Below are 12,325 nucleotides of genomic sequence, written 5' to 3'. Positions count from 1 at the left end.
CCTTTGGACACCAGGAAGCTCTCGCTGGCCAATCCCAGCGCGGCCTGCCGGGAGAACTCTGGCGCGAGGAGAAGAAGCCGCCTGCAGTGTGCTTCCCGGGGCTCCCGAGTGAAGGGGGAGCCCCGGACCTCTGGCCAGTATCGAGGGAGGAGCGGGAGTCCTCCAGCCCCAACCGCCGCGAGACCCGGTGAGTGCATGACAGGAGGGGGCGTAGGGGCACATTGCCGGTGCCCGTCCCGCCCCTCCAGTGCCGGGGCCTTGCGTGATCTGAGAAGCCCAGAGAGGCTCTAGGGGGCATATCTGCTGAGGAGCCCTGAGAGGCTCTAGGGGCCTTGCGGTGTTCTTGAGCCCAGAGAGGCTCTTGGTTTACACAACTGTCCACGAGTCCCCAGGAGGGGGACTCCAACGATGCCTCAGTTGTTTGTTGGAACCCCGAGAGGCTAAGGGGCTATTTGGTTCACGAGCCTCGAGCGGCTCACAGCGCCCCATTTGTTGAGGAGCCCACGAGGGGCTCAGGCGCTACATTTGCTAAGGAGCCCACGAGGGGCTCAGGCATTACTTAGTTTTAGAGTCAAGAGAGGCTCTTGGGGGACACTAGGGCTTTGTGCAGAGCCTGGAAGGCTCCAACGTCCCCCCCACCATTTTGATTCCCAGTTGCCCAGCAATTAGTGGGCAGCTGCACCGTTTAGGTCTTGTGAGTGTTCCCACGTGCCCAGCAAGTAGTGGGCACCTGCAGTGTTTAGGTTTTGCGCCTGTGGCGCACCCCTGACTGGCGCTGCATTGGCAGCGCGCCCTGACATTCTGGACACAGGGCTCTTTAGTCCCTTTTATTAGATGGGGGCTGGTATGTGATTTTATTTAGGCGCAATGTGATTATCTATGTGATGGTAATTGCCTAATGTGAGTTTTGCGCAATGTGATGTGGTGCTAGGAAATGTAATGCATTTAATATGATTACGCACCTTGATCTTACACCTCTGAATGTTTTTATGCAGCATGTGTTTTTGCGCTATTGAGTTGTGTTTTGGCACCTCTGAATGTATTTTTATGCATCATGTGTTTTCTTTCCTTACACCTCTGCATGTTTTATGCATCATGTGTTTACCTTTTTCCCTACACCGCTGAATGTGTTTTTGATGCATAATGTGTAATGTGTTCTCGCTTGTAACTATGGTACAAAACACCAGATGAGCAGATTTAAGATGATCATTTTATTATATCAAGTCTGCGGCTTTGAGACTTATTTTGTTAAATATTTTCCTTTCTGCTAATAGGTACAACTGTAACTGTTTTGAAGCTATTCAAAAACCTTCCTGTGAGGAAGCAGTTTTATTCAACAAGTAAAAAATGCAAGGATGAACTAAAAAAGATCCAGGACTTGATGATGGCATATGGAATTATAAATCCTGAACTGCGCATAATTCTTACACATAACAAGGTAATACTCCTTTTATTTTTTGTTCAACCAACGCTGTATTTTTAATTAAAAAAAAATACTTACATAAGAGTTGCTGTGGTTGTGGTTACAAGGTTTTAAAAATCATTCTTACGAAATATTGTGTAATTTAGATCTCGGGTCATGAGAGCCTTCCCATTGAAACATTTATTTGACTCTGAACGATTCCAATAATGACAGAAGCTTAAATTAGCAAAGCCAGTGGGTTTGTTTTTTGTATAATTCGTGACCAGAGAGATGCATAACATGTAAGCATTTGCAGACTGAGCAGCTCCCGAAAATCCTCACCTACAGACAGAATAGCAGACCTACAGACACTCATGCACACATACCACCAGAAATGATGTTACTGGTACGCATATCCACACAGCCGATACAGAGACCAACACCAGTAGCTCAAACTGGTCACACACTTGCAGTCCCATATCCTACATACTAACTTGAACAAGCAGACATACCTGGATGGACTGACGGACAGATGGGTGAAGGTACACTTTATCCAAAGTCTATTCGATGAGGAAATCAATGTTGAAATGGAGTAACGTTGTTTCTCCATGGACGGGGTCCATTGCGGCATTCATATCACCACCCAGCAGTAATGTCCCACTCGAAAACTGCAAGAGAAGAGCACCCAGTCTAGGTAAGACGCCAACATAAAGTCTGGCGGGTATATGTACAGAGCATAGGTTCAGGTTGCGACCTTCCCTCACGCGTGTGATGGCCGCGTAGCAGCCCTGGGCTTCGCTCCACATCTAACAACGTTTTGGCTGGAATGCCCACCTCGGTCAGTCAGTGGAGTAGCCTGCATGGGCCAGAAGTTTATAACCATAACGGCCCAATGCTTTGTAATGATTGCCCCTTAAGTGTTTCTCCTGAAGCAGAACAAAATCTGGGGAGGGACTTTTAATATGCTGAAGCGCTAGGGTACGTTTGATCTTGTTGCCCGGACAGACCATATACATTCCACGTCCATATATGTGCATTCGTTTGAACCTTTCCATCAATAATGGAATAAGTCAGCTTAAAGATTAGAACAGATGATGCCTGATAGCGCAAGGTTATTTCCTGGCATTTAGAGGAGCCGACTCAGTGTGCGACCATTCCTCTCGACAGCAGGCCACGCCCCCTTTGTTGTATTTTCATGTTCACACAACTGCACATAAAATAAATACACATTAAACTAATTGATGAGAAAGTCACTCTTTCACATTATGAAACTTGGATAATATGGCCACAGCAGATGTCTGTATGCGAGACCAGTGAGTCACAGAATTAAATCCTTCATGGAGCAGTGCAGAATAGTTACTTGTCTATTTATAGTTATATAAGGTTCCAGCATGTAACCGGCAGCACTGTGAATATGTAAGGCATTATTCTAAAATTGTATTATACACAGTATAAGAGTATAAGATAGGCTGCCACACAATGATTTTGTGTATGTGATCAGGACCACTGTAATTATGTGGCAGTGGAGCGCAAAATTATACAACAGGGTTTACTAAATTATGTAGCAAGAAAACAGAAATTATGCAGTATAAAGCAAAACACATTTTTTGTTCATATTTCCAAACTATTTTGACCTAGTTTTACAGGGTAGTACTTTCTGGGCAAATATTGTACCTCCTTAGTACCAATTTAACAACCAAATACAGAAATAAGAAACTAACTTTTGATCCATTTGTGCTAGAAACACATTTTTGGGGTAAAATTTGAGGATTATTCAGTATGTGGTGAATTATGTGGCAAGTACATAATTATGTGAAAAATGCAGCGGCTTCCGTATCGTATAATTTCATTGGTCCTGTATAAAATAAACCAAGTGCTTTCAAAGAATACTTATTAGTAATAGCTAACCGAGACTGTAGCTCGTGCAGGCATTTTTTGTTTATTTATAAGTCCATTAAAAGAGCACTTTCCAAAACTCCGCATCCTTCATTACCTCTCGAAAATAATAAAGTGCAATCATGATGCTTCAAGTGACTCCATAAATTAAATCACTTTAGACTCCCTCCTCTCACTCTCACTCAGAGATACCTCCAGGTCCCCGTTAACAAATCATTGCTGGTTGTTTTTTACCCAAAAGTATAGGAAACGTTTTGTAAAATTAAAAACACATGGGCACCTTACCCCTCATACACCATGCCAACTTCAGCCCCTGTTTACATACAGATATTCTTTCAGGTGAGTCGAGAGGAAGACCATAAGGATCCTATTCAGAGGCCTGATCATCCGGACTGCTGGAGTTCCAGGGTAATTGCCCAGGAGAAAGAAGAGAGGAGCGACATCCATGGATCACGTCGGAGATGGCCCAAAGGAGAGAGTGCTATGTATAATCAAATGTTTTATGATACCGCTTCCTACCTTCCTTGGAGAGATGCCCTTAAGAAGGTGTTGATAAATGTTTTTTTTTTTTTTAAAGGCCATCTCTATTAGTGCAGCAGTTACATTGGCACTGCGTCAATGGTGTGAGGGACTACTGCACCTCAATACTCGGTGCTACTAGCAGTAAGGGGTGGGCAGCCATGTTTCTTGTTTGGGGGAAGTTGGGTGTATTTTCCCCCATAACCTTAACAAGGAGCAAACGAGACTTAACCCTTCGCAAGACAGTCCGCCTCATTTGTGAAGCAGGCAAAGTGGTACCTGGGCCCAGGTATTCGAAGGGCCAGCTGCATCCCAATTATGACGGTCTCACTTTACAATATGACTTGGAGAGAGTATTAAAAATGAAGTGGGCAACACGAGAGCACAATTTGTTTGAAAGGGACAGACCGTCCTTTTTCAATATTGGAGTGGTGTCAATACATGTTAGGGAAAGAAACAAAGCAAGGGCAAAAACAATAGCTGTCCACCCGGAATACTATCCCCTCTTTGCAACGGCAGCCAACAAACAGCCTTTGAGCAAGGTAGCCGCACCTTCTCCCTTAGGAGCCACCAGCGCGACTAATCCAACAGGGGACATACCTGCAAATGTCATTCAACTAACTGCGGAGAGTTCACAAGAGGTAAACGAGCCAGCAGTGCGATCCGTAGTAGACGAGCTCAGCACTGCCTCAGTTAAGCTCAGGGATCTAAGGGCATTGAGGCCAAAAGAGACCCAAGCAAAACTAAAAGCAGTGCCAGTTTTAACTGCCTCTCGAGGGGTCTCTTCAATAACAGAATTGATCCCAACAAAAACAATCTACAACGAAAAAACAACTTTTTCCATAAATCGCCAGTGCTCGGGGGAAGCCCGTCAATGCCAGACACAAGTGGAGCAGGAATCGGAGGGTGGTCCGTTAAATAGCAAATTGAACGAGATGGCTCCAAGCCCAAAACACATGGAGACTAATAAGGAACCATCATCCCTTCACATCTTATTGGCACCTGAATATACATCGAAGGGTCGCCAGGATATTCTCAACAGAGCAAATATATTAAAACTAGTAGAAGGCATCCCGCGGTTCGCAGGTTTGGTTTCGGGCGATATAGAATCTATCGAATTCCTTCCACCAAGAGGTGCCCAACCGTCGGAGGTAACCCTGGTGACCCTCAAGTCGGCCAGCTGGGTAGGTGTGTTTTTGGACCACAAGGCCACATTGAGGGAATGGGGCATTGGAGTGTACCAATACTCCACGCCAGGCTACCCAACTGCACTACTAAACCAGCCAACAACACCTCAAAAAGCTGGAACTGTAAGACGGAAAGACCACCTGAAACCGTATTCGATACTAAAAAACGCGTCAGGACCGGAAGAAGATCACAAAACCTCGCCAAAAGTGGTCCCTAATAAAGACTTATGCCAATCATGGAGATGGCTCCCAACCATCCTGTCAACAAGAAGCAAAGAATGACCTCTTGAATCAGAGTCCGTGGGCCATAACAACAAACGCCCGGGCAAGCCGATCCTTCCAGCAGCTGCATTAACAACTGTATCTAATCCACTAGCGGATCCCATTTTCCAAATGTGTTCCTGGAACATTAGCGGCCTCCATAAAAAAATTACTAATCCCGACACTTTAGCTTTCCTGTGTGACCACGCAGTAATAGCTCTGCAGGAAACTTTCGCCACACAAGGATGTCCAGTTACTGGCTTCATAGAGTTATGGAAACCAGCACTTAGGGACAGCCGCTTCGGACATTCCAAAGGTGGGCTGTCAATATACATATCAGACACCATAAAAGGACCAACTTCACGAATACCCCTTGAGGAAGACTGGCTACTTGGGGTAAAAATCAACTCATGGTGGAAACACCGCCCACTTTTTATCCTAAACGTGTACATTAATCCTAGTACACGTACAAAAAAAGACCATCTGGCACGTTTAACGGAAATCATGAACGAGTTAGTCTCGGAACACCCCAACTCTGATTGTATCGTTATGGGGGACTTTAACATCAATTTATTCCAAGGGGATCCAGCAGACCTTGATGGGCCTTTCTTATTTCCTATCACTGAGTTCATAACTCAAACTAATCCGCCTAACCAAGCTCAATGCGGGCTAGGCGAACTCTGTGCGATGAGATTCTACAGCGCAGGATATCTTGTTATTACCGGTAGGTCGGCAGGTGACACCCCACCAAACTGGACCTGGACAAATGGCAGCAAGCAATCCTACTTGGATTATTCCATCTGTAACGCCACTCTGCTCCAATGTTTAGCTAACTTCCGCATTTGTCCACGAACTGAAAGTGACCATAGGCCCCAGGTCATATCCTTCAATATAAGTCCAGTTAATCACAAATCTGCCCCCCCAACCTGCCGGGGAATATACATGGAAAACCTAACGCGCCACAAGTGGAGCGAAGTCATCAGCCCGAACATCCTGCATGTAAGCATGGACATTATAAGTGATGGAATCAAGCAAGAGGCTTCTCCAACCGTAACATGGTCGACGCTCTGTTCCCACCTGACCAACCTTTTCCCTGCAAAACCACAGCCCCATAGGGCAATCTAGGCTCGTCAGTTTACAATTTCACCTCTGACTAAGTCACTCAAGAAACATAGAAACAACGCCTTGCGGGCACTGGCAAAATCCCCGGGGAACAGTGATCGTTTAATGCTCTATCAAACTGCCCAAAAATTGTTTAAATTGGCTATAAGAAAAGATAAATGATCACACGATAACCAATTCTGGTGTACGCTGGTGTGGGAGAGTAAGAGCAGAAACTCCAGAAAATATTGGGCCCTAATCAATCGGTCAAATGGTAGTACATCAACGTTGGGATCCGCAAATATCCAGGAATCAGACTGGGTTTCATTTCTAACGGACCACTTTAAGTCTCCAGGACATCTAGGGCTCACTGGAAGCAGTATCCCAATTGATACTGATACGGGCCCTTGTATTTAGCGGAGTACACCAACCGAGTGCACACACCCCGCGTACGAGGACCTTGAGGTGAGACAAGAAGGGGTTGCCAGAGCAATAACAAAAGCAAGAGCCGATGGCGCGCCAGGCCCTAATGGATTGCCACAGAGCCTGTTTAAATCGGACATTGCCTTCTGGTCTGGAACGCTAACAAACCTCTTCAACTACTCTCTGTGAACAGCTACAATCCCGGATTCATGGTGGGGTGCTATTATCCACCCAATTTACAAATCAGGCCCATGCACCTCACCCAACAACTATAGACTCATCGCTCTTTTGGACATTGAGGCCAAGCACTACGCAGGCCTACTTTTGGAGGACCTGAGGCTATGGGTAAAAGACCACAACCTGATGCCGATGAATCAAACAGGGTTTACTGCTAATTCAGGGACTAGGACTAATTTGTTAGCAGTATCAACCATTCTGGACAAAGCTTTTTTAACATCCAGGTCAGGGTTCTGCTGCTTTGTCGACTTCAAAGCAGCATTTGATAGCGTCCCCAGGGCGGCCTTATGGGTAAAACTAAGGAAGTGGGGGATTCCAGAGTCTTTGTTAGAGGCCATTATCCAACTACACTCCCGTACCTGGGTCCGGGTGAAGTTGGGGTCCGGCACACATCTCTCGCGGAAAATTATGACAACTAGGGGCGTGAAGCAGGGATGTGTGCTGGTCCCCTCCTCTTCAACCTGTTCATAGCAGATCTCCCGACGACCTTGGATGACACAAATAGCCATCCCCCAAAGGTGGGAGGCCTAGCACTAAGCAACCTATTGTATACTGACGACCTGGTTCTCTTTAGCCTTACGAGGGTTGGGCTACAAAGGCTCCTGGACAAACTGCTCAGCTATACGAACATTGAATCAGCTAGAGGTAAATTTAAAGAAAACGCAAGTTGTCCCCTTTGGTAAGAAACGTTACACTGGCGGTGGGTGGTCATTTAACAACGTACGCCTCGTCACTGGCCAATCGTACAAATATCTAGGTGTCCATCTGGATTCTAGACGCAACCTTTTAAAACAGCGTCGAGAGATCACAGTCAAAGCCACGACCCTAGCGGTGTCACTAGGCAAGCTCTCTAAAAAACTCTCAGGTCCAACTCTAATGCCTCTTTTAGAAGTAATGAGAGCTAAAATTGGCCCCACCTTATCATACGGCATGGAGACATTCAGGGGTAAATTGAACACCGCTTTGAATAGGTACACGACTAAAATTTATAAAAAGGTTCTCCAGTTACCAAAGTCCGCATCTGCTGCACAGATAAGACTAGAGTTGGGGCTGCTAAACTATGATGCCTCAGACATCGGGGTATACCTGAACCTCTCCCACAAACTGAGGCAGGCGGACCCTGGCACACTAGAATCCTTAGTCTGGTTAGAAATCTCCCAGAAAAATTCAGGTGGAATGTTTGGTCGCCTCTTCAAGGACGCAATTCAGCAAATCTCAGCGAGTGAATTATGGGCCCTTAACCCCAGTCAGACAGCTTTTAAAATGGGGATTAAAAAATGTGTGAGAATGAAATCTCTTATCATGGACAAAGCACACTTTTCAAAACGCAGCCACGCTTGGGCTCTTTTAAACTCATACAGCCGGTTAGTCCCTGCCTCTTACTTGGCCTGCACATACACATTGTATCTTAAACGTAGTTTTACCGCTATCAGAATGGGTGATTGGCGATTTCTGCAATATCTACCCTCATGGCGACGCATGGCAGAGGACGTAACTTGCAGAGGATGTGGCAAAGCAGCTGAAACTCTGATGCATGTGGTCTGCCTCTGCCCAGCCTTTAACTTCGAACGTAGGTCCAAACTTAAAGTTGAATGGAACAACCAGGGCGTCCGATCCTGTAGGCAAGCGATTATGGTGGCTTTGAACCCCGAAAACACCGTTTTAAATATAAAACTCACAAAATTCATTCAGCTGGCATACCGCAACCTTAACCAAATTGGGTCCTGCTAACGCACCCCCCCCCCCCTATACTTTTTAATCTTGATGTTCCCCACAACAGTTTTTTAATTTTGAGGGGGGACAAAACGAAATCTTAACATAGAGATTTAGGACTGTTGGCGGTCTTGCACATGTACGGCATCATGTACAACGGGTACTTTACAAAAGGGTTGATGGGAAAAGTATCTCGCACAATACATTTTAACCTACTCTTTTTCTCATCATTATCGCCCTGTGTTTTTATTTTTATTTTAAACCGCTATGGACTAAGGCGGTCCAAGAGCGGATAACCTCTTTTTTTATTACTGCTGGCTAATTAACTTTTACATGTTTCCTTCTTGTTTTTTAACAGTAGCTACACAATGTGAACTTTGTAACTTATTTTAAAGATATATGTTTATATCTAAATAAAGATATTTTTGATTGATTGATTGATGTTAGGGAAAGGGTGAAAGAGGGAGAGGGGACGGTTTGCTTTTCAGCGCTGCTGCGATCATTAGTGCAGATGGTGCAGTTGCGTTGGGACCCAAGAGCATGAGGACCTTAATTAACTGGAGTAGAGTTATATTCTCTGACTCTGGTTTTCTATGTTTGCTCTTTTATATGTCTCACACTTAGGGACATATTTAATAAAGAGTTGTGTCACCCTAGTACCACGCAATGGGGCGCAAGAGCGGCGCAACTCCTAACCAAGTCACGCAAGGCCACCGTGCGTGGCTTGATAATTCTAGGTTAGTGAAGCGCAAATGGCTGCATTGTGTTACTCTGCCCTGGGAATGCGTAAAAATGCTACGCATCCTGAGGTGAGGTGTAACTAAGAGAAAATTTTGTATTTCTCCTTGTTACTTCTTCTTTCTGTGTGTGCTGCATTCTTCAGAGGATTGTTTTTGTGCAGGAAGGTGTCCCTTCCTGCAAAAAACAATCCTGCTTACAACACAGACACCCTTGCACCATGGTGCAAGGGTGCCTACATTGGCGCTAGGCAGCACATTGTGCACCAGCGCCGGGAAAAGACACATATGTCCCGTATTAGGTAAAGGGCAAGAATGCACCATATTTAAAATATCATGCAGTGCAGCAATGTGACTTGCTAGGCTCTGCCACATGACTTTTTAAAAAATAAATGTGCCCTTTAATATGGAGCATGAGCTACTGAAAAAGTGCCCTTGATATTATATCATAAGCCCCTCCGCCTGCACTCAGCCTCTACCCCTCCCATTCTTGCAAGTGTTTCCATAACGTTTTGGAGGGAGAGCCCAGACTTAAAAATATTTTGGTGGTGGGAGAGGGGGCAGTGCAAAAATGTTTGAAGACCTCTGCTTTAAACACTGCACACTAGTCAAATCAGTTACATTGTTTTTTACATTGCTCTTGTTTTTGACGCTGAACGAGTAAACAAAAACTGATGTCAGCACAGAGGTGCAGCTCAAGATTTTCCAGATCCAACCTAGCACCGAGGGAATATTCTAAGATGAGGAATATGAGGTTGGATAGTCTCTATCGCAGTAACTAGCTCATCGAGCGCCTCACAGTACTAAATCTCTGTTCACCTTGTCTGAAAAGAAAGGATATTGTCGTATGGTTCATACTTTCTTAGTAAAACTATGCGATTGTTGGGCAACATAAACATCAAAACTTTGCAAGACTGATTCTACGTACTCCATAAGGATATGTTGGCCTTAGTCCTGGCTAGCTCACAGTTCTCCATCTGTACCCCTAACCATAGCAAGGTAACTAGTGGTATGTGCAACTTCAAAACATGACAACCCTGACTGCCCAAGGATATCATGATAACAGATCTAGAACCTTTTCATTTAGTAACTTATGCATGCCTTAAGGGAGACACATGAAATACTCTTATTGGCATTTCAATATTTATTAAAGCAATAAGCTTCTTGTGTAAAATACTGTGCTGCAGTAATCAGTAGGTGGAAACAAAACAGAGTAATCTGCATCACGAAAATGGTAAAGAAAATGAACAATTCAACCATTGTGCTGTTACATAGAGTATATGCTCGCATAGAAGTACAGTTATATTTCTGCTCCTATCTAGCGCTCCCAATCCTAGTGTACCTAGGGTCGGTGAATCTGCCGAAATTCCTGTAGGGTGATCTACATCCCCAGTTTCCTGTGGGTATTTTATTTATCTTGGAGACATCTTGGTGTAGAGCTGGGCACCATCCTTCTCAAGAGATAAATAGGATTCAGCTTGGCTGTAAATCTAGCATGGGGTGACTTCAGGAGTGTCAGTGAAATGCTCCTCTCACTAGGCAAAGGAATGATATCATTTATATGATAAACTTCTCCCATATTGCCATTCTGAAGTCCCAGTCAGGCTGTCCTTATTGATTCTATCGTGGCAAAGCTGTTGTCAAGTGAAAGATATTAAACATCATTTTGCGCAGTGAACTTTAGCTTTCGTACAGAATGTTCAAGGCTGTGACAATATGTCTTCGAAGATGTATGAATGTAAGCAAATTATTTCGTGGAACATTATCCATACAAGCTCGTAAGCAAATATGTGTCCAATCTCAACGTTCAAGAAAAGACGTCAACTTTAAACTTGAACATGTAAAATAGTGGTGTTCCTACCCAGTCCTAATGTGACCACATGACACCCACTCCTTGGATGTGAGGCGACTAAAAGCTTCCTAAAATGTATGCTAAAAATATAGATTTAATATAAAGCCTAAATCATACAAGCATTGCCCCTCTTTAATAATAAAAGCATATAGAAAGCTACATTGTATTTAAAAATGCAATGAAAAAAGGCGAGTAAAAAGACTTTATTCTAAAGGCAATTTGAGAATAAAAACAGAGCTGAATTAAAAAATCTCCACTGCTCGAAACTGCCAGGTTGTTTAAATGTTCTGAGGAGTATATAAAACATGTCTGTTCCCAACATCCGCAGACAATTGTTCTGGTGGCACCCCTCCCACCAGTTCCAGGGAACAAATATGTTCAAATCCAACAACCCAGCAGCCGCTGAAGGTGTGACGGCCAGTAGTGCATCCACAGGGGACATGCCAAGATCTAAGTCACCAGGAGCTGAAGAATCCCAGGAAGGCCCATAATATGTTCTCTGAAGCAACTGCAATATCATGGGGGATCTGTATAAGTGAGTTTTTAGGGAAACCACCAGCAGTGCAATGTCTGTAGATTGGACTCAATCAATCAATCACATGTTTTGTAGAGTGCGATTACTCACCCATAAGGGTCTCAAAGTGATGGGGGTGGGGGCTGCTGAGCCATTGGTGGCACTGTGGTCCAGTCGAAAAGCCAGGTCTTGAGGGCCTTCCTGAATTGAGGCAGTGACGGTGATTGCCTGAGGTGGAGAGGCAGGGTGTTCCAAGTCTTTGCTGCGAGGTAAGAGACGGATCTTCTTCAGGCTGTGGTCTTGCAGATATGTGGAGTGGTGGGTGCGTGGAATGCGAGGCGGTGGTTAAGGTACGCAGGTCCCACGTTGTGTAGGGCTTTGTAGGTGTGTGAGAAGCTTGATTCTTTTGTTGATTGGGAGCCAGTGGAGATCTCTCAGGTGGCCGGTGATGTGGCTACAGCGGGGGATGTTAAGGATGAGTCT

General features: G+C 44.8%; 1 protein-coding gene across 6 annotated transcripts in view; it reads left to right on the top strand.

The window, feature by feature from the left end:
* The window catches only part of PMS1 (PMS1 homolog 1, mismatch repair system component), an 851,578-nt gene that overhangs the window by 157,414 nt on the left and 681,839 nt on the right, over positions 1 to 12,325 (top strand). For all 6 annotated transcript variants that reach the window (XR_013608658.1, XM_078680380.1, XM_078680384.1 and 3 more), the window contains one exon: positions 1,275 to 1,438. Coding sequence is in view for 5 of the 6 variants with exons in the window: in XM_078680380.1 (XP_078536506.1) it covers positions 1,275 to 1,438 (164 nt within the window). In the remaining variant the exon portion in view is untranslated. The remainder of the gene's footprint in view (positions 1 to 1,274; positions 1,439 to 12,325) is intronic.

Source organism: Lissotriton helveticus, chromosome 3_1, assembly GCF_964261635.1.
Source record: "Lissotriton helveticus chromosome 3_1, aLisHel1.1, whole genome shotgun sequence".
In the NCBI taxonomy this organism is placed as follows: Eukaryota; Metazoa; Chordata; class Amphibia; order Caudata; family Salamandridae; genus Lissotriton; species Lissotriton helveticus.
This window is presented reverse-complemented; position numbering and strand designations above follow the sequence as displayed.